The sequence below is a fragment of the Vicia villosa genome, unplaced genomic scaffold (genome assembly GCF_029867415.1).
Source record: "Vicia villosa cultivar HV-30 ecotype Madison, WI unplaced genomic scaffold, Vvil1.0 ctg.000423F_1_1_1, whole genome shotgun sequence".
NCBI classification, from domain to species: Eukaryota; Viridiplantae; Streptophyta; class Magnoliopsida; order Fabales; family Fabaceae; genus Vicia; species Vicia villosa.
Genome location: NW_026705200.1, coordinates 521,541 through 542,943, shown reverse-complemented (window position 1 = coordinate 542,943; position 21,403 = coordinate 521,541). Strand labels below are relative to the sequence as shown.

The window sequence follows — 21,403 nt, the reverse complement described above, 5'->3', positions numbered from 1 at the left end:
TCAAATCGTTTCAATTTTAGATTTAAAAATTGTGTTTTTAATTTATTTTTTTATTAAAATCTGCAAACAAGATATTTAATTCAGAAAATATCCGATAGGAACAGAGTTTGTTTAAAGGATTTAAATTATAATGTTGGAAATATCATTTCTAGAAATATTATTATCAGTAATTTTATTTTTATCAATGTGTTTCGCAAATGAACAAAGTTTTTGAGAATTTTTTTAGGTTTTATTTTAATTAAATTTTAAAAATTAAAAATTGAAAAATAAATATGTTAAAATAATATGAGAGTCAGAAGTTATGGTTGGTTATTTTATATTTCTATAACAATGTAAGATTTTCATCCTTTGACATGTGAATAAAAATAAAGAAATTTATGAACAAAATGTATTCCTTAAAATAAAAGTACCCCGATATAATTTATTAAAAATTGAAACAAACAAATAAATATGTGAATTCCAATGTCACATTCATGGAAATAACATTTGTATCCATAAAATAAACACTCGCTTAATCTTAAAGCAAATGAATATTTTCACAAAACTAAAAAAAATTGTACAAAAATAAAGTATTTGACTCTAAGGCTCTGTTTGGTAAGACACTTTTTTGAACTTATAGTCTATAGTTTATAGCTTATAAACTCATATAACATTTTAGATATTTCATCACGAGCTTATAGCTAATTTTGCTATCTTATAACTTGTTTTTCATACGTTATTTGAAATAGTTTTTTAGCTTATTTTGCTTATATTTTTTCTTCTTTTTTATCTTTATTATTTTAACAAAAAATTCAATTTCATCCTTTGTAATTTATTTTAATCTAAAATAAAATAAATGTGTATTAAATATCTTTTATGTTATTTTATATTTATAAATTAGTTGAGCCGCTAATTTTACCAAACATTTTAATTAGCTTATCAATTATCAGTCTCAATCATCAGTTATAAATCATAAGCTATCAGTCATCAGTCATAAACTATAAGTTATCAGCTAGCTTATCAGTCAACCGTTATTTTTATCAAACAGATCAAAAATTAACTCTCCTTTTTAATTTTTAAGAAACAAAGAAAATATAACTCAACTATTAGACAATACAAACTTTTCAACTAACGGCTTAGATTTCTAATTACATTAATTTATGATGGTTGGCAATCTATTCTCAATTGTAGATTAAAAAATATATATTATGCATGCATTAATATGCTTTATAACGCATGATATCTCAATACAAAATAAAGGTGTAAAAGTGTCGGTGTTTTTTCCCTTCACGAAGATATTGTTTTGTTCGAGAATAAGAATTGTTGATAAAGTTTTTGATGCACTGGTACGAGCTATTTCAATGCAATTATGCGGATGGATATGTAATGTTAGCACTCAAATGTACATGTTAGTCCTCGAATGAAGGGGTGGAATTAATTATGAGTAGAATCATACTTTTGTTGTTTGCGTTGTGATATATATGCAATAGGGAATAGTTGGGCCTATATCGTATTCGGTGTACATAACAGTTTCCCCCAAGACTTATTGTATTGTGATGCACTAGAACTCTTTTAAGGAACTGGGTCGGATATTCTTAGTCGGGATTCTCCGTGGAGAAGTGGAAGAGATTCGGGGAGAGTTGCATTAAATGTCAGTATCATCATTGAGACGTTTCACAGATTTTCTCCACATGTGGTCCTAGGTTCGTAGGTTAGGGCGTAACTCTTCCCCCTAAGGTGTTTGAGTGCACTCAAGTGTTGTTATATTATTCAGGTTAATCTTGACTGTTGATTTTTCATCTTTTATTTACATTCATTCTGCAACATTGATTCACTACATCTGACTTCATTATATAATGGTTATTTTGGTCTTTCAAAAAAATTTTGTTCCTTCTCATAATTGAGCCTTACTTTTTTTGTGAACTATTTCTTCTTCTTCTCTTAAGCTCAGGTGATTTCTTTTTTTTTCATATTTGTCTCTAGTTTGGGTCCATTGTCCCTGATTCAACCCAATTATCAAGTTCTTCTTGCTCTTAGTTGTCTCTTTGTTTCACTTCTTACTCAAGTACCATTTATAATCCTTTTTCCTTACACTTGTTATTTATCTTTCTAGTAATCAATATGGCAAACGTAGAAAATATATCCCAGAACATGATAAATGAGTCTGACGGTGGAGATTCTCTAGTATCAGCAATATATGAGAACATTGGTGTTTGAGATGATGGTCCTTTAGAAGTTAATGGCCTCAACTCCAACTTTATTGTACTTAGCGGTATCTCTATATTTGAAGGGGATTCTGTGGAGAAGGGTGACCGACACCTCAATGCTTCTACTAAGAAAAGTAATGAAGATTCCTAGAAGAAGATGAAGTGGGTAACTCCAACAATCTGAATTTTAGGGAGGTGGTTACCGTTCTTTACCAATACTTTTAAGGCAACACATGGTTGGGACCCAAGCGATATAGAGATTAGGGATCATCTTGTTTTCAGGAGTAACACTGCAGTTTCTGGCAATCATTACCTTTGCCATGACAGTCGGGAAGAAATGGTTAAACGAGGACGTGCAGACTTAAAGGAGCTGGAAGACGCCATTATTTACCACTGAGTAGACCTTGAATTGATGGGAATGATTTCTTACTTTGATAATGCTGAGGAAGTGGAGGAAACTCACATAGAAGTGGGTCCTTCTTCTGAAAGGTTAGTCTCACATATTGATATTGGCAAAAAGATCTACAACTACTTTGATGAATGTGTTGTCCCTTTGTCCAAGTGTGTTTTTACTCGATTAAAGTTCAAGCTCTCATTCAAACTTCAGCGGACTTGGGATGGAGTTATTGAGGTGTATGGATATTTCCCTCTCCCAGCTTCATTTGTCAACCTGGGTGTTGGTAAAGTAATCCAATACTTATGTGTGTACCAGAGTAAAGAAATATCCATTTGTCTCTTTTTGACAAAATATATTTTTTTTCCTTTATCTGTACCTCATGTCCATTTTGGTCTCTCAACTTTCAAAAGTATAAATGTAGTCATTTATGTCTTAAATGGCGTCATTTAGGTTTTTTTTCGTCTAATTTTCACAGTCGGCGTCTATTTATGCATGCGTGGCATCTGACGTGGCATATATTTGTCACAAAGATCATCAAAATTTCATGAAAATTCCAAAAAAAATCCTTTAGCGAGATTCAGACTATGATTGTTGCACAAGTGGGTCTACCATCGAACCACATCACTTTTCATGATTTATAATTACTTAATTTAATGTTAGCATGGATCTTATGATTTTTTGTAAACTTAACATCGTGAACTACATTGGCAACAGGTAACTTATTATCCCAGCTCAATACACTCAAATCAAAATTCATATGAAATGCATTGGCATTCAAAGGTAAATCGGGATTTGTTGCCAATGAAATGTAGCTATTATTTTCGGTAGCTTGAAACAACAAAGCACCACCGCCACTTGCATTGTAAGATTCTCCATGAGTGTAGAGATGATTGGAAGCATTTCCTCAAACGCTTTGTGAGCAATGAAGGTGGGATAAGATCTTAACATTAAAATTTTCAAAAGAACACCCTGCAACAACAAAAAACAAAAAAGAAATAACAACATTAAAGAAGAAACAAAATACCATTTTGAAATGAAATGTTGGAAAAATTGTTAACCTTTAGTACCTTTATTATCATCAACAAAAGAAGAAGGTATGAGATTTGAAAAGAGCGAGCTTGGTGTAGAACGAAAACGAAGCAACCCAGAGGTAAAGTTAAAGGGCTGAGAAGGATATTGTGCCTCTCTTTTGTAATTTGTTTTTTGTGTCACGCATTTCTAAGGTTCCCTACCGTGGGCATGTGATGTTTTCATTTTGTCAGGCATCCAAGATGATTGGCGTTTACACGGACAATTGAAAGACATTTAAAGACCGCTTCCATCTGGTAACTCCTCGGGCTCTATAGGCCCACTCAGTCTTCTGCAGGGTCCCTAAGGGAAGACCTATTCCAATCGGCGCCTCTTCCTCGTCGTCAGCCAAGTGTAAAGGGAAGATCCATAAATATTGGGTCTAAAACCATTTTAGTCGGGAGTCGCGCCACCACTACGTCGTCCCTTATGAAAATTTGATCCTAAAAGAGATGTCAACAAAAGAATATTCGGTAACCTTTTGGGAACAAATGGGTTTTGAAGAAGGTAAGGGTCCCCAAATATGCGGGGTCTTCTATCCAAGATATGTGGCTTATCAATACTCGGGTTATACTGGACGCGGTTGACGCCCATGAGAGAAATGAACATTTATATGGAGAGAGGAAATTTGTTTTGTACTTGCTTTTGGTATTTCTTGGATGTTTACTAAATTTTTTTAGTTTTGCAGATACCATGGTGTGTGTCAATAGTCTTTAAAATAGGGGAAAAGGCCAAGATGGTGGCTCTTGAGCTCCAAGCAAGGTAGTGGAGGACCAGCCATCCGCAACTGTTGAATCCTAGTGGTAATAACAAAATTGGTCGAGATAAGAATCCTATCGAGGAAGAAGGATCGAACAAGAGACCTAAATCTTCTAGCTCCAAGCTGTGGGGATCACTCTTACTGCCACTGAAATTACTCCTCCCAATTTTCCAACTGCCTTCCCTTTTCAGGTGCCTCAAACTTCTTAAGAAGTGTGGCCATGTGTCACAAAGCAAGACGCCGCATATATCCAAAGCCTTTCTAACACTTGGAGTTGATATCGGAGACCACTTTTCACATGTTCTAGTCCCACCCTTGCCTCCTAGAACCAGTCTCGCCCCCGACGATGAACGGGTTTCCTTGCCCCGTCCCACCCGCATAAATTGTAATTTTTTTAAAATGCATATTTTTCTATAGCAATAAAAATCAATAATTAAACTAAATAATTGGTCATTTTAGAAATAATCATAATGCTTGATCATTTTTTTTAATTTATATTTTCAAAAAAAATAAATAGTAATTCTAATAATCTTGATATTTTAGGATTAAGTATAAATAAGTAATAAAATTATTAAAAATAAAGTAATAAATCAAATTTAATAGGCGGGGCGAGTACTAGCATTCTATGCCCCCGTAATTAAAAATCATGCTTTTCCCGCACCCGCTCTCAATTAAATCAGTTTTTCCAGTTAAATTCAAAGCGGGACGATCGGGGCTGGCCGGGGCCAAATTAATTTGCCTTACCTAGTATTAAGGGAATCTTTGATACTTTCTAAAATCTTTGCAACCAAGCTAATGTCTTGTCTTCGGACATTGAGATTCCTCAAAATAAGATGTACCCACAGAATAAAGTTATTGATGGAGAAATTATTAGTGATCAGGAGGAGGCCGAATAGGACAGAAAGTTTGGAGAAGAGGTGGAATAATTTTGTAATCTTTAATGCTCTAAGGCTTTTGTAATTTAACTTGAACAAATTTTCAATTGTGTTACGTCATTACTAATATTTCATTTGTACCATTTCCAAGCATACATCCTCTAACACTTTTCACGTATCTTTGGTCATATGTTGATTACTACACTGAGGATAAGCCACGTGCTTCCGCATTCATCCCGCTCAGAGGAAATTAGGCGATCGAGTCCTTCAGAGTGTTTCTTGATCGCATTGCAGAAGATGATATATGTTACACGCCGTATGACGATCACCACCAGACGCGTACCTTTGATAACAAATCCTTCTACTCTAAATGGTTATCTTGTGGGTCACGTCTGATATATCCACATCTGTCTGAGAGTCATGTGTTAGTTCGGGTATCCATATGTTGTTCAAAGAGACTCTTATGTGTTTGTTCCTCCCACTATGGTCTGCAGAGATGTACTACTCCGGCCTTATTTATAAGCAAATATTCCTTTTTTAGGTTCATTGAGTAATGAATGTATCTGGTTTACTATACAGGCCAGATACATTCATTACTCAATGAACCTAAAAAAGGAATCTTTGCTTATAAATAAGGCCGGAGGGAGTATATGTGATCCTAGCTAAAGCTCGAAGTAAGGTAGCCCCTTACGAATGGAGTTCTGCATTCAGCTACATTCAAGGTATTTCAGAATGTCACATCATTACATGAGACCAGATGCTCACGTAGATCCAATTAGGTAAGCTCATTCAGAGATATTAGAGTATGAACAAACTAGGACAGATCATGTCGTTGATGTGTTACCTGCATGTTATCGTATAGAGGTCATTGCACGAGAGGATATATATGGGAGACTTTTGGAAGGCACTTCTGTGAGGGTCCTCACATATGTCATTCTATCTAAGACACAAACGGCATTGTTGTACAAGAGACAGAGAAGGAACATGGGGTGGTCCGATATACCCAATAGCATTTGATAGTATTTGTTTTTGAGATTATGAATAGTATTATGATTTGTAATTTGTCATTTTGATAGTATTATGAATGATGGATTGATTCTAAAATATGGCATTGATTCTAATATATGCACTTTAATCTTGTTAGATCAATGTATAATTTAATTGATAATCATTTATTATGATAGATAGTATACTTATTATATCAGTGTATTTCTTTAAAAAAGTCAAACTTTATTTCTTTAAAAAAGTCAAACTTTATTGCTTAAAAGGGTGATTACGAAAGTTTACTTACGTAATTTTTACGGAGATGCGTCTCTCAACTAAATTATGAAAAAATATAATGTGGTACATATGAAATTATTACAAAAATGCACCTCCGGACAACTCCCTTCTAATTAATTGAATATGTTTAAAAAGAAATTGCAAAACCTGGCACAGCTAATGTGAATTTAAAAACATAGACGCGGAACCAACAAGCTATATGCAAGTATCACAAGAGATTATGAAGGTCTTGAAAAAAAAATCTTGTGAAACTTTTGAATATAATACACTCATTTATGTTAAAGAATTGATTGAACAAGATTGCATGCCTATAGTATAACAATGATATCTACCTTTGAGTAATTACATTCAAAAAAATATTAGTATCTAGGAAGAAGTTTTGCACTAGTTGTTCTGCTATCTGAATATGTAAGGGGAACTGTTGAGAATTCTGAACCAATTTGTTCAGAATGCTGAAAATATCCACGAGAGGGAGGACTGGAATTCTGATTAGTAGGAGAACTGATTGGTGCATTTCCAGTACTAAACCTCTGATTTGAAGGTGGTGGTGGTGGTGAAGAAGCAGAATTAGTATTTGTAGTTTTATCACGTGAATCACCCATGGGTTCACCTGTGCTTCCAGACATCTCCCTCTTTTCTCTTTCTTCTGTTTCCTTGAGAAGGAAATCAACCCACATATCTGCAAAGGACTGAAGGGGAAAAATACTTGTTCAAATCTGAATTTATCTTTGGCACCTTCTAAGTGAAACCCCCTTCTAAGTGAAACCCCCGCAGAAAAACAAATGAAGTGCACCAAAGGGGAAAATATACTAATACCAGAGAAGAAATTACCTGGTTATCAGATCCCACATTTACAGCTGATTCAGATGAACTTCCTCCTAAGATGCCTCCAACCAGGCGGCCAGGCAACCCAAGAACACCACGGACAACACCTTTTCCTGGACCTTGTTGAGCAAGGCCTATCCTTTGCTTGTCCTCATTAGAGAACCCCAGCATACGAACCATTAGGTCCAAAACCTATCCCAACATCAAAAACTCCATGAAAAAATCTTTTGAGCAATACTAATCAAGTAAAAGAACACAGCATTGGGAGGAAAAGTTGAGGGAAGGAACCAAAATATATACAGCCAAAAGTAAACATAAAAACTGGAGAACATAATTTTATAACCTTCACAAGTTAAACGGTTCTTAAAACATCAAATAACATCAACTTCTTAAAACCCTATCCTAGCATGGTTATCCTATTTTCACATAATTTTATAACCTTCGCAAGTTAAATGGTTCTTAAAACATCAACTAACACTGTAACTTCTTAAAATCCTATCTTAGCCTGGTTATCCTATTTTCACATAGATGTGGGCATCCTCATGGATCTGGCCATATAGTCATATACTAGTTTTCTTGGACAATCTAGCAACCATAAACTAACTCGGCAAATAGTATTAAAACTGAGTCCTTAATTTCTCTCCCCCGTCACAAAAGGGCGCGCCATGTACACACAAATATCATTATTACAGAAGAAATAAAGGAAAGGGTTTCAGTCCTGAAAAATGTATACAACGTAACTACTACAATTGGAACACTTAATACCTCTTTGCTGTGGTTTCTCTGGAAATAAGTTATAAGGAGTTTTATCACAATGCGCCTGTCAAAATACAATTAAAACCAGTAAATAATTTATTCTCAAAAGCGGAAACATTATAAGAAAAAAAAGTTCCTAGCTTATTTTTTATTTTTTGTAAATACAGCTTTCTCGTAGACTGGGAGGGGCTACATTGGTCGAACGATATCATAATGTTCTACTATAGAAATTTTACTCAGAAGAAAAACATGACAACCTGTCAACAAGAAAATCAGAATCCACTGACATTCTATTTAGCCGTGTCATACTCTGTTCAAGAGCTCGTCTCAATTTTGCATTTTCTTCCTCAATCTTGCTTACTCTACTTCTCCATTCTGATTGTACCTTCTCAGAATGAGAGAGCTTGGCTAAAATTTCTTCTTTTTCACCCCTCAATATATCTGCTCTAGAATCTGCATCCTGGCAATAACATATCCATTTAAAATAATATGCTACTTAATTTTAAACACCAACAAGTTGACTTAATACTTTTGAGTTGAAAAAACGATATACAATGTCAATATAGTAAGCAAAATTATCAGGGATGATGGAAAATAATACAAGATGTGTTAAATTTTAAGCAAAAGATAAAGTTTAAAACATAGAGTATAACATGATACAAAAACTCAAATACTTATGTTACAAACAGCAAAGATCCAATTGCTGTTCAATTCAAATTTTCAACAATGCATAAGTTGAACGTATATTAATTTAACAAAAGTGAGATAGATTCATACTTTCAACAGTTGAGAAAGACTAGCTGTTTCTTCCCTTGCACGAGCCAACTCTCCTTCTAGATATTCCTTCAGGAAATAAAATTTAACAGCAGATATAAGCTTACTCGGTGTATCAATAAGCAGACAGACACGTGCGAAGATATTGACAGAAAAATATAAAAGGTGAGTGGGAATATTAAGGTGTGTTAACAACTCAATTCATGGCATAAAATTTGTAATAATAAAAAAATCTAAAAACAACCTTAGCTTCAATTTCAGCATAATACTGTCCAAGAGCTGTCTGCAAATTTATCAGTTCAATATTTTTGGCATCTATTGTGCTTATACAGTTTGTAAGCTTTTTGTTCAAGTCATCAATGACTTCTCTCGACTTCAGAACTTCACTGCTGTTTGCCATCTTCAGTTTCTCCTGATCTGAAGTAGCTTGCTTCAGAACTCTCTCGAGATGTGATATTTGAGCCTTTAAGTAATTGTTACTATCCCGTAGCTCTTCAATGATTTTGGTATCCTCGTCCATTTTTTCTGACTCTTCATTTTCCTAAAGGAATAGCATCGAGATGAAAATAGTTAGTCTGATGCTGAAAGATTGACATGCTAAATTCATATTTGATCTATAAGCAGTTGTAGTTCATGCACACTCATTATAAAATTTCGGAGACAATAATTAACTATATAATGGAGGGGGAAACAAAAACTTATGAGATGAAAACCATAAAAAGATAAAGATAAGTGGGAACATTTTCTAGTCTTGAATATCAAATTCATTCATCATTAATCTTGCTTCAACAGATAAATGTAATAATTAAAAAATGAAACCTTCTCTAACAAATGTTGTTTAAGGCGGGTCAATCCTTGTACTGCTTTGTCCCTCTCCTGTTGTGTTTTCTTCAACTCATTACTCATCTTCTGTAAGGATAACTCCATCTCTTCTTTTCCAGGGAAACTTTTGGAGGGATCTGACAACTGTTACCAAAAGCCAATTTCACCAATCCCCATAAAAGAGAATAAAGACAACCGTTATTAGCATGGCGCTTTAAGGACAAATTGAAAAGTAAATATTAATATGAAGTTTGGGCTCACATCACTGACAGTACTTGAATTCCTATTCTGGATTTGAGAAGCATCGGGTGACTTCTTATCAGGGAAAGACGCCCTACTTACTTTGAGTGCAGCCTCAAGTTCACTTTTTTCCATCTATTAACAATGTGAAGATAGGATAAATTAGAGCGCAGTCGAGAGCACAAAATCAAAAAACAAACTATTTTCAAGTTTTGATTGATAAGATGGTTAACATTTTGTATTATGGGGAAATAAAGTAATGCATTATCTACAAACCTTAAGAGTGGTGTTTTCCTTCTCTAAAGTTTCTATTAGTCGTTTAGAGCTATCCATAGCATTGCCTGCTTCTTCACCTTCCTGTCTAGTCAACTCCAATTGCAGACGTTTTATTTCTGATACTTTTTCATTCAACTCATTATGTAATTGCCTCACCTCATCTGTAGTCTTCAAACAGTAATACATAAAGGGGTTAGATAGTTAAAAATTATAACACAACTCATCAGGTTACAAATCTATAAAACAAACCAGCATCGTTATTCCTTAAAAGGATGTAATCTATTACTCAACGATGCAATTAAAGTTATTAAGAAAAAAACAAGCAAGAAAATGGTCAAATTATTACTTTGCGTTTACACACGCGTGCACGCATACGCGTGCACATACACACATATACTCACATAAAAAGTCCTCTCATATACACATAAATATTGATATTGAGAGTTTGAACTTTGAAGCATTGGAAAAAGATATTGTGTTCTCTTGTACTTTCTAGTCCTATCATTCTCGTGAATCCATGCAAATATATTCTTCAGTTCTCTCCAAATATATACCTTAAACTTCTTCCTTTATAAAACTGTTATTGGATTTTCTTCCATTTTTTTTCTTAATTTAATATCAATTTGTGATATTTCATTCACAAACAAATAAAAATAGGAGATCTCAACTCCGATTGCTATCTCAATTCATAATATCAAGGCAGCCTATCTTCTCTAGATTGAAGATAAGCCAGTTTTCCTTATAGGGATCTCGAGGGAAAGCTGGGTGGGCAAAACTAATTGGGCTATTAACTCATCTGCTGATAATTTGTCATTATCATGTCCATCAAATGTTATTTACATATATTCCTACACCAGATAACTTCCTGAAAAGAATTGCTTTTGATTGTTTTCTTTATAACATTGTGTATTGTTTGTTAAAAGTAGTAAATATCAAAATACAAAAAAATTACAAGTAGATATCCTAGACTAGACTACAGAACACAGTAAAACATGAAATTCATTTCACAGTACATCTGTTTATCAAATCTTTATGTCAACAGTGATCTCACATTGTAAACTACTTATGAAATAAAGGTGTTGGAGCCGTGAACATCAAATTTACATCTATGCTTATATGAACTTACTTTGTCTCTTTCCAATTTTAATAATTTAAGCTCCTCTTGGAAAGACTTGTTCAATTTCTGTTCCTCTGGCAGTGGAGAAAGAATTAGATTTATTATCAGTTTCTATTTGTACATACAAATGGTGATTCAATCAAGATATTCCATATGCAGATAAATACCGTGGAATTGTAGCTGAATGTTTGCCAATTTATCTCGTTCTTGCTGCAGTTCCAACTTCAACTTTTGTATCTCATGAGTATGCGGTACTTGTGTTGCTACTGTGGGGCTACTTTTTCCTTCTACCGAATCTGCTAGCTCCTAGAAGGCATTCATACATCTGTTGTCAAGTTCACTCATCACTAAAAAATAAAAATATATATCCTATCAAAAAGTCTCAATCAAAATGATTAGACAAAAAAATAAGTTTTCAAATTATAGAAATAGAAAAGTCAAATTAAGATATATGCTCATTTTCTATAGAAGGTGCACTACATGCGGGGACTAAATGAAAGTGAACATGGACATGGGATAGAAGAATAAAAAGTTCTTGATCAAAATCATACTAGGCTGATGAAAAACAAAAAGAAAAACTAAGTTGTCATGAATACCACGTAATGGTCAATGATATGTTAGTTCATAACTAATGAATAGCCAAAAAAACTAAATTGTCAATACCTTGTCCTTTTCTTGTAAGTTTGAATGGTTAGATACCATCTTACTTGGAATTGCATTGGATTCCAAAGTAGGCATGGTTCCGTTGTTTGTAGCGTAACGGTTTTTCGTTTGAGTAGCAAACCTATGTTGTCGACTAGATGACTGGTCACTGCTTCCCTGCATAAATATATGCAACCATGGTTTCTCACTTTTTTATAAAGTTGAATGAGATGAGTCAACAATATAAACAGATTTTTTCTCTGTTTCTAATCAGCCCTAGTTTATAAAGACATAGATCAACTAGCCAGAAGAATTCATATTTCTTATTATTGACATTGATCCAACGTTGTGGTCAAATAATATTTTAAAGAAAACTATTGGCTTTGCTGTAACTAGAAGCCACAACAATAATTCTATGTCAAAGATTGATAAGGGTACACCTCTAAATGAAGACTTAAGCTTTATAATCAATTGCATCATCCCGTAAGAGAATAAATTGCACGCTATAAAAAAATACTTCATTGCTTTTCGATCCTAAAACTAAGGAAATAACTGTAATTAAAGTTCTGCAAAGAAACTGGTCAAACCCACTGCCCATTAAAAATAAAATTCAAAAAAAAGTTCTGTTCCAAACCAGTTAATTAATACCAAAAATAAACTACTTCTAGTATATGAACTTTGTAAACAAATAATCAAATAAAGTCAAATATTGTATTGACGAGAGATGGTTTTAACGTGGTTCCTGAGTATTACTATTTATTATATATAATGTATTGACGAGAGATGGTTTTAACGTGGTTCCTGAGTATTACTATTTATTATATATAATGTATTGACGAGAGATGGTTTTAACGTGGTTCCTGAGTATTACTATTATATATAATGAGAAGTATGTACTAGGTATGAAGCACTCAAATTAATTATCTCTAGAATAATCGTAGTAAATTATGGTCAACAAGAGTTGACATTAATAACTATGACAGTTTACAAGGAAGTTGATTTTTATATCCTTTAGGGACAGCTTATTATATATACCTAGTTTAGGGACTAAATTGGAGAGTGGATGTCAGTTTAGGGACTAAATTGATAGTTTATTTAAAATTTATGTAGCAAAACACAAACATTAAATTCTTATAAATAAAATTTGAATCTAAATATAGGATTACCTTGACTTTGTAGTTGCCATTTGAAGATGCAGGACTTGAAGCCTCTAAATTCTGTTTTAACGAGCCATTTTCTTTATTCAGTCTAATGATGTGATCCTGCAAAGTTGAAATGGTTGAATAGTAAACTTACCAAATGCTAGAATTAAAGAATCACAAATTAATACGTAGCACATTGAAGCAAATAAAAAAACCCTTTTGTTTGGGTGAAGAGGATATCAAGACTCAGAGTTTTAGAAAGAAGCAACAGATTGAGATTGGTAGGTATGGCAAATTCTATGTCAGGAAAAGACAAAACAGAATGAAGGACAGTTAGTGCTTTAGGGAGCACATGGGCTGTCACAGCTGTCAGACAGCTGGCAGCCTCTGATAGGAGTATCATCCTAGGTTTTAGAATAAATATAGTGCCTGTAGCAGTAGTGGAGGCAGACTAGTACTGTAGTGGAATTCCCACCTAGGAGAGCAAAGGCCTCTCGAAGAGCCTCTCTTTTTATTTCTTTTTTTTCTGCAGACTTTCTTATTTGCCCTAATCTGTTGTAATTCTTGAAGCTAGATCCCATTTGAACTCTAGCCACTATTGAATACAAACAGAATATTTGCTCAGCATTACTGTTATTTGTTTATTTCCTAGAATACTAAGTTGATTCCTATCAATTTGGTATCTAGAGCCTTGGTTCTTTTTCTGTGTTGGATGGTTTACACTAGAAGCAACATGGAAAATAGAGTGGAATTGGTGGAACAGAGGATGAGTCACATGGAAGGGACAGTAGAACAAATCAGGCAACTGGTTTTAGAGCAGCAAGAAAGGCCTCATGTCACGATAGAACAAATACGACAGCTGATTCATGAACGACCTAGCAGGCACCGTTCGAGACACGAGAACGATGACGAGTATGGTGATGGAGAAGGAAGCGAAAGAAGCGGAGTGTCGCACGATTCTCGCCTAGGGAATCGACGCTATGGTGGGAGGAATGGCTCCAGATTCTTAGGAAACAGAAGAAGATTGGAGATTCCAATCTTTAAGGGAGAAGATGCTTTTGGATGGTTGGTGCGTGTGGAGAGATATTTCCAGTTGAATGGGGTACGGATGCGTGACAAGCTGGATGCAGTAGTGTTAGCCTTGGAGGAAAAAGCTCTAAACTGGTACCAATGGTGGGAAGAGCAAGCACCATTACGAACTTGGGAGGAGTTTAAAATGGCTGTGTTGAGAAGGTTTCAGCCAGGTATGTTGCAAAATCCTATGGGTCCCTTACTAAGTTTGAAACAAAGAGGGACTGTAGTGGAGTATATGGAGAAGTTTGAGAGGCTGGTAGCTCCTCTAAGGAGGGAGGAAAGGATAATGTTGGATTCCATTTTTTTGAATGGATTGAAAGAGGAGATTCAAGCTGAATTGAAACTTTATGAGAGTCAAGGACTGTCTGACCTCATGGATAGAGCTCTCTTGATAGAGGAAAAGAATGAAGTGTGCCTAAGGAAAGGGAGCTCATGGAAGGAGAAGGGAGTGTTCAAAAACAGGGAGTTAGGAGTGGGAGGTGCTAGGAAAGAAGGAGAAAAGGGCAGTGAGGGAGAAAAGCTCAAAGGGAGGAGGTTGAATCCTGCTGAGTTGGAAGAAAGAAGCAAGAAGGGCCTGTGCTTTAAATGTGGTGACAAATGGAGTAGAGAACACATATGCAAATTTAAGCATATGAGTTTTAAGTTATGTGAGATCAGTAGTGATGAAGAAGGAGAACCTCTTGGAGTAAGCACTCAAACTGAGGAGAATGTAGAAGAAGTGTTGGAATTCAAAACCTTGCAACTGTCAATGCAAAGCAGACAGGGTTATACTTCTAATAGAGCCTTCAAAGTATGGGCAACTATTCAAGGGCAGAAACTCATTACCCTAATTGACTCAGGAGCATCCAGCAACTTCATTGATGCAAGGCTAGTAGCACAACTGGGCTTACCTCTAAAGGAGACTGCACCCTATGTGATTGAGATGGGGAATGGAGAGAGGGTTAAGCATCAAGGCATTTGTGAAGGGTTAGAGTTTAATGTGCAAGGTGTTGATTACACTCAACATTTTTTCCTAATGGAGTTAGGAGGGGCTGAACTGGTGTTGGGGTTAGATTGGTTAGCTAGCTTGGGCAACATTGAAGCAAATTTCAGTGTACTAATGATTAAATGGAAGCAGGAGGGCAATGAGCATTGGATATTTGGCGATCCTGTGCTGAGTACCAAACAAGCTTCAATGAAGGAGATGATGAAGGCTTTGAACAATGAAGGAAGAGGCCTGCTAGTGGAGGTTGTCCAAAAAGGGGAGGGAGATATAGCAGTAGAGCATGCAGAATGGAAGGGATTGCTGGCAGAATATGAAGATGTGTTCCATCTTCCTCCTGGACTGCCACCAATGAGGGAGCATGACCATGCCATCACTCTCAAACCAGGTACTGCTATACCAAATCTCAGGCCTTATAGATACCCTTTTTATCAAAAGAATGAGATTGAGAAAATTGTGGGAGAGATGCTGCAAGCAGGGGTGATTAGACATAGCACTAGCCCTTTCTCAAGCCCTGTATTGCTAGTGAAAAAGAAGGATGGAGGATGGAGGTTTTGCACTGATTATAGAGCTTTAAACAAGATTACTATACCTAACAAATTTCCCATACCAATCATTGAAGAGCTATTAGATGAGTTGGGAGGGGCAACCATCTTTTCAAAGCTAGATTTGAAATCAGGTTATCACCAAATAAGAATGAGAGATGAAGACATTCCCAAGACAGCATTCAGGACTCATGAAGGGCATTATGAGTACTTGGTGATGCCCTTTGGATTATCTAATGCACCATCCACCTTCCAATCCCTCATGAATGAGGTACTCAGGCCTTATTTGAGGAAATTCTGCCTAGTATTTTTTGATGATATACTGATCTACAGCAGGAGCAAGGAGGAACATAAGGAGCACTTATCTGTGGTTTTGGAAGTGTTAAGGAACCACAAGCTGTTTGCCAATAGAAAGAAGTGTTCTTTTGGGCAGGATCAGGTGGAATACCTAGGGCATTTAATTTCTGGCAGAGGAGTGGCTGCTGATCCTAAGAAGGTGGAAGACATGGTAAAATGGCCAGTTCCTAAGAATTTAAAAGGGTTAAGAGGATTCTTGGGGATTACTGGTTACTACAGGAAATTTGTTAAAAATTACAGCAAGATTGCTTGGCCTTTGATTCAATTACTAAAGAAAGACAACTTTAACTGGGGAAGTGAAGCACAAGTGGCTTTTGAGGAGTTAAAGAAAGCAATGACCACTGTACCAGTGCTAGCCATGCCTGATTTTGAAGAAGAATTTGTGATAGAGGCAGATGCTTCTGGCAAGGGCATTGGAGCTGTGTTGATGCAGAGAGGAAAACCAATATCTTATATGAGCCAAACTTTATCTGACAGAGCCCAGGGCAAGTCAGTTTATGAGAGAGAATTAATGGCTATAGTGATTGCTATACAGAAGTGGAGACCATATTTGTTGGGAAGGCACTTCAAGATCCATACTGACCAAAGGAGTTTAAAACACATCACTGAGCAAAGGATCATGGGAGAAGAGCAACAAAAGTGGTTGTCAAAACTGCTAGGTTATGACTTTGAAGTCAAGTATAAACCTGGTAAGGAGAATAGTGCCGCAGACTCACTCTCCAGGCAGATGCAATGTGGGCACATCATCACAGTGCAGAGTGAAGTATGGGAAGGATTGGAGGAGGAGGTTCAGCAAGATGAGAAGTTAAGGGAGATAGTTCAGCAGCTGATAACTGACCCTCATAGTCAGAAGGGTTTTCAGTTGAAAGGAGGAAGGTTGTTCCATGAAGGCAGGGTGGTAATTCCAAGAAATTCTTCCAGGATTCCTTGGATCCTTAGGGAGTTTCATGACACAGCTGTAGGAGGACACTCTGGGCATTTAAGAACCTACAAGAGGATTGCTAGTGTGGTGTATTGGGAAGGAATGAGGAGACAAATACAGGCTTATGTGCAGTCTTGTGAGGTTTGCCAAAGAAATAAATACCAAACCCTGTCCCCAGGGGGTTTGCTGCAACCATTGCCCATTCCCACTCAGATTTGGAGTGATATCTCCATGGATTTCATTGGAGGACTACCCAAGGTACAAGGAGTGGATACTGTGTTTGTAGTAGTGGATACTGTGTTCATACATGAGGGCAGGGGTTGTGGCAACATTGAAGATATCTCCATGGATTTCATTGGAGGACTACCCAAGGTACAAGGAGTGGATACTGTGTTTGTAGTAGTGGATAGATTGACTAAGTATGCCCATTTTTTCCCTATTAGTCATCCTTATAATGCTAAGAGTATTGCTGAGATTTTCATTAAGGAAGTGGTAAGGCTTCATGGGTTTCCAACATCAATTGTGTCAGATAGGGACCAGATCTTTCTAAGTCAGTTCTGGTCAGAATTGTTCAAGCAAGCTGGGACACAGTTGAAATACAGCAGTGCTTACCACCCTCAGTCTGATGGCCAAACAGAAGTGGTTAACAGATGTTTGGAGACTTACTTGAGATGTGTAACAGGGCAGAAACCTAAGCAATGGCCAAAATGGTTAACATGGGCAGAATATTGGTACAATACCAATTATCATGCTTCACTCAAGATTACACCTTTTGAAGCTCTCTATGGAAGGCCACCACCTGTGTTAATCAGAGGAGATGTTCCACTGTCAGCTGTGGATGAAGTGAATAGACTAACAGCTGAAAGGAATATCATGATCAAAGAGTTGAAGGAGCAGTTGTGCAGGGCCCAGGATGTCATGAGGAATCAAGCCAACAAGCACAGAAGGGAGGTAGAGTATGAGGAAGGAGATATGGTATATCTGAAAATTCAACCTTATAAGATGAACAAGTTGGCTAAGAGAATTAATCAGAAGCTGAGCCCAAGGTACTATGGCCCATATGAGATAATCAAGAGGGTGGGAGCTGTAGCTTATGAACTCAAGCTACCTGAAGATACCAAGGTGCATCCTGTCTTTCATGTTTCCTTGCTGAAGAAGGCAGTTGCTCCTTCAATGTTGCCACAACCCCTGCCCTCATGTATGAATGAGGATTGGCAGTTGGAGCCCCTTCCAGAAAGGGTTATTGATGAGAGGCTAAATGGACAAGGTGAGAGGGAAGTGTTGGTGAAGTGGGCAAATCTGCCAGAGTTTGAAAATTCCTGGGAAGTAGCTAGCAAGTTGAAGGAAGAATTTCCAGATTTTATCCTTGAGGACAAGGATAGTCTTCAAGGGGAGGGAATTGGTAGGTATGGCAAATTCTATGTCAGGAAAAGACAAAACAGAATGAAGGACAGTTAGTGCTTTAGGGAGCACATGGGCTGTCACAGCTGTCAGACAGCTGGCAGCCTCTGATAGGAGTATCATCCTAGGTTTTAGAATAAATATAGTGCCTGTAGCAGTAGTGGAGGCAGACTAGTACTGTAGTGGAATTCCCACCTAGGAGAGCAAAGGCCTCTCGAAGAGCCTCTCTTTTTATTTCTTTTTTTTCTGCAGACTTTCTTATTTGCCCTAATCTGTTGTAATTCTTGAAGCTAGATCCCATTTGAACTCTAGCCACTATTGAATACAAACAGAATATTTGCTCAGCATTACTGTTATTTGTTTATTTCCTAGAATACTAAGTTGATTCCTATCAGAGATGCAATGCAAGGATATATTTATTTTATTTTCAAATGGTAAATTGCAGCTGAGTTCATCTTATTTTAAACAAATACTCTCTCCGGTCTAAAATATATAATCAACTTTACAAAAAAAACTCACCCTTTAAGAAAAATGTCTAAATTCATTTAAGTGTTACACTCTTTCTAATTTTACCCCTACTTTTTGCTTTGGAAATCGTTAAAAACATAGAAATGTGAAAGAAAGTAGGATTATATATTTGGAATAATGACATTGAATGTACTAATTATAGGTGACTTTTGCTTATATTTAAGACCAAAGATATATTTTTTTGTTGCTTATATTCGACACCGGAGGGAGTATGATATAAGGTCCCGATTGGGGATTACATCATACCGCTAGATGTACAGTTTAATTTGTGACTTCGATCCATCTTACAATGTGATGGGAAAAAAGATTAATGGGGACGGCTAGCAGAAGGATTCAGGTTGAATGGATGGCATCAAAAAATGTTCAAGTTAATCATAATTTGTGGATGAAAATATACAGTAAAAAATAGAAAAGGGTAATTACCGGACAACTACAGATTATATAACAACCGCAGTGAAACGCGATATGACTTGAGAGAAAAAAATAAGTGTAGCAAAGATGAGAATATGGTAGATTAAAAGGAGACATATAAAACTTTGGAATTACATTATCCACAGGAAAGTTAGAGCAATTATTGAGGGGAAGATAATGCAAATTTAACTAAGGTATGTGCGGTAATGTGAGAAGAACACCAACAGAGTATCAAGTGAAAACTGGATAAACAAGAGGCAACTTCATGATAAGTAGATGAACACAAATTATTTAAATGCATAACGATTTTCATAAACTTTTGTTGGATATAGAACACAGTGGCATGTGGCAAACCCACCAAGTGTAAATAGAATATGGATTGACTGTTGTTGTTTGCAAAACAATACAAGGTCCATAACAAGTTTAAAAAGAATGGTTAATGCTGCCCAACAGCTGAAACTGAACATTAAGAAGCTCCAACATTAGAAGGAACATAAAAATAATCGATATATTACCAGTACGTAGAAAAATGACAGCTAGCTGTACCTCTTTTTCTTTTAATAGAGCTGCGTAATTAACTGATAGTGCTTTAATTTCCGCTTCAGATGCTTCAAGTCTCTTGATTTCTGCTCTATATTGCTCTATCTACAAGAAATACCATAAAATATAAAGACAATTTTAATCAACGTACCATATTTAACTAGAGGATTCAAGGGAAAATATAAGGGACAAACACCTAATAAATTAATAATACATAACAATCTCAAGCATGAACCTTCTGTTAAGAGAAGAAGTGGATTGAAACATTACTTACTAGTTGGTTATAGTCACCATTTCACCCTAATGATGAACAAAACTACCCACTTCAGATAATGGACGACAAAAAAGTTTCACAAAAAACATATAAACAAACAAAACTTAACACCAGCAACTAACCCTATCCACAGGCATGAAATCATATGAATACGAACATAGACAGATGTAAGGGCTGTAAACTTAATAGTTGTGTTATTAATATCCTAGACCAATCCATACACTCTAAACACTGCATGACAGCATATTAAGAAGATCTTATTCATACAGTTGAAATTTCTCGCAATCTATGTATGAGCAGGAAAATAGATAGCCATATGGCGTATAAAATGATAACTCCCTCGGATCCAAGACAAACACTAGTAACATAGCGAAAAGTTGCACTTGCACATACGAAATTTTTCACAGACTACATATGCTGAGGTTGAGAAATTTTGTTGCCAGTGCGAATCTTGAAGCCAATAAAATTTATTTTCTTCGCCTCAGTATAACACGCATTCAATAATCTTGAAGCATAGCATTCAATAACACCATTCATTAATTAAACCCTGCGATTTGTTAATCTGTTTGGACTCTCAATTAGAATTTGAAATCTCTACAATACAACTACTTGTACAGAATCCACAATCACACAATGCTAGATATAGTTCAGAAGCTAAACGGCACCGACAAGTGCAACTTAAGCCACTTTTTCGTGAATTTCAGGATGCATACCTCGGAACCATAGGAATCATCGGTATTTCCGTTTGGAGCCGGCGATCTATGAATCGAATTGGAGTGCACGGAGCCACGAGAATTCCGGCGATCGGAGACGGAAGGACTCTCGCCGTCGGCTTGGATTCCGTACGAAGCGAAATCGACGTCATCTTCATCGTCGTCGGCATGGTGAACATCGAGGGCAATCTTGTTCAAGTTCTCCTTCAAATTGGCAATGGTGCTCCACATGATTCAAAACCCTAAATCAAATTGATGAATCTGAGTTTAGAAGGATGTTTGAAATTGATTGAATCAGTTGTTGGTTGTTGTTGAATCTGTGATTCGGTGAAGTTACACCCACTGCAATTTGCGCTGGATCTCGACTTCGAATCTATATCAGCGTTTCCATAGCAATGCAATTTTTCCGTAATCGTTTTTCCTTCTTTTTTATTGAAAGTTCAATCGTTATTCTTCCAAAAAAAATAAAATAAATAAACATATATAATTATAATA

The 21,403-nt window shown here is 36.0% G+C and overlaps 1 protein-coding gene across 1 annotated transcript; it reads right to left on the bottom strand.

Annotated features, from left to right (window-relative positions):
- Positions 1 to 6,796: 6,796 nt before the first annotated feature.
- On the bottom strand, positions 6,797 to 21,342 carry LOC131628118 (golgin candidate 3-like). Its single transcript, XM_058898983.1, has 15 exons — positions 20,909 to 21,342; positions 19,928 to 20,026; positions 13,186 to 13,281; positions 12,041 to 12,196; positions 11,545 to 11,683; positions 11,387 to 11,451; positions 10,261 to 10,428; positions 10,006 to 10,119; positions 9,742 to 9,888; positions 9,167 to 9,463; positions 8,926 to 8,991; positions 8,406 to 8,608; positions 8,158 to 8,212; positions 7,399 to 7,584; positions 6,797 to 7,256 (listed from the first exon to the last, which is right to left on the bottom strand). The coding sequence occupies exons 1-15, from the start codon at positions 21,137 to 21,139 to the stop codon at positions 6,927 to 6,929; spliced, it is 2,352 nt and encodes a 783-aa protein (XP_058754966.1). The 5' UTR covers positions 21,140 to 21,342; the 3' UTR covers positions 6,797 to 6,926.
- Positions 21,343 to 21,403: the final 61 nt, after the last annotated feature.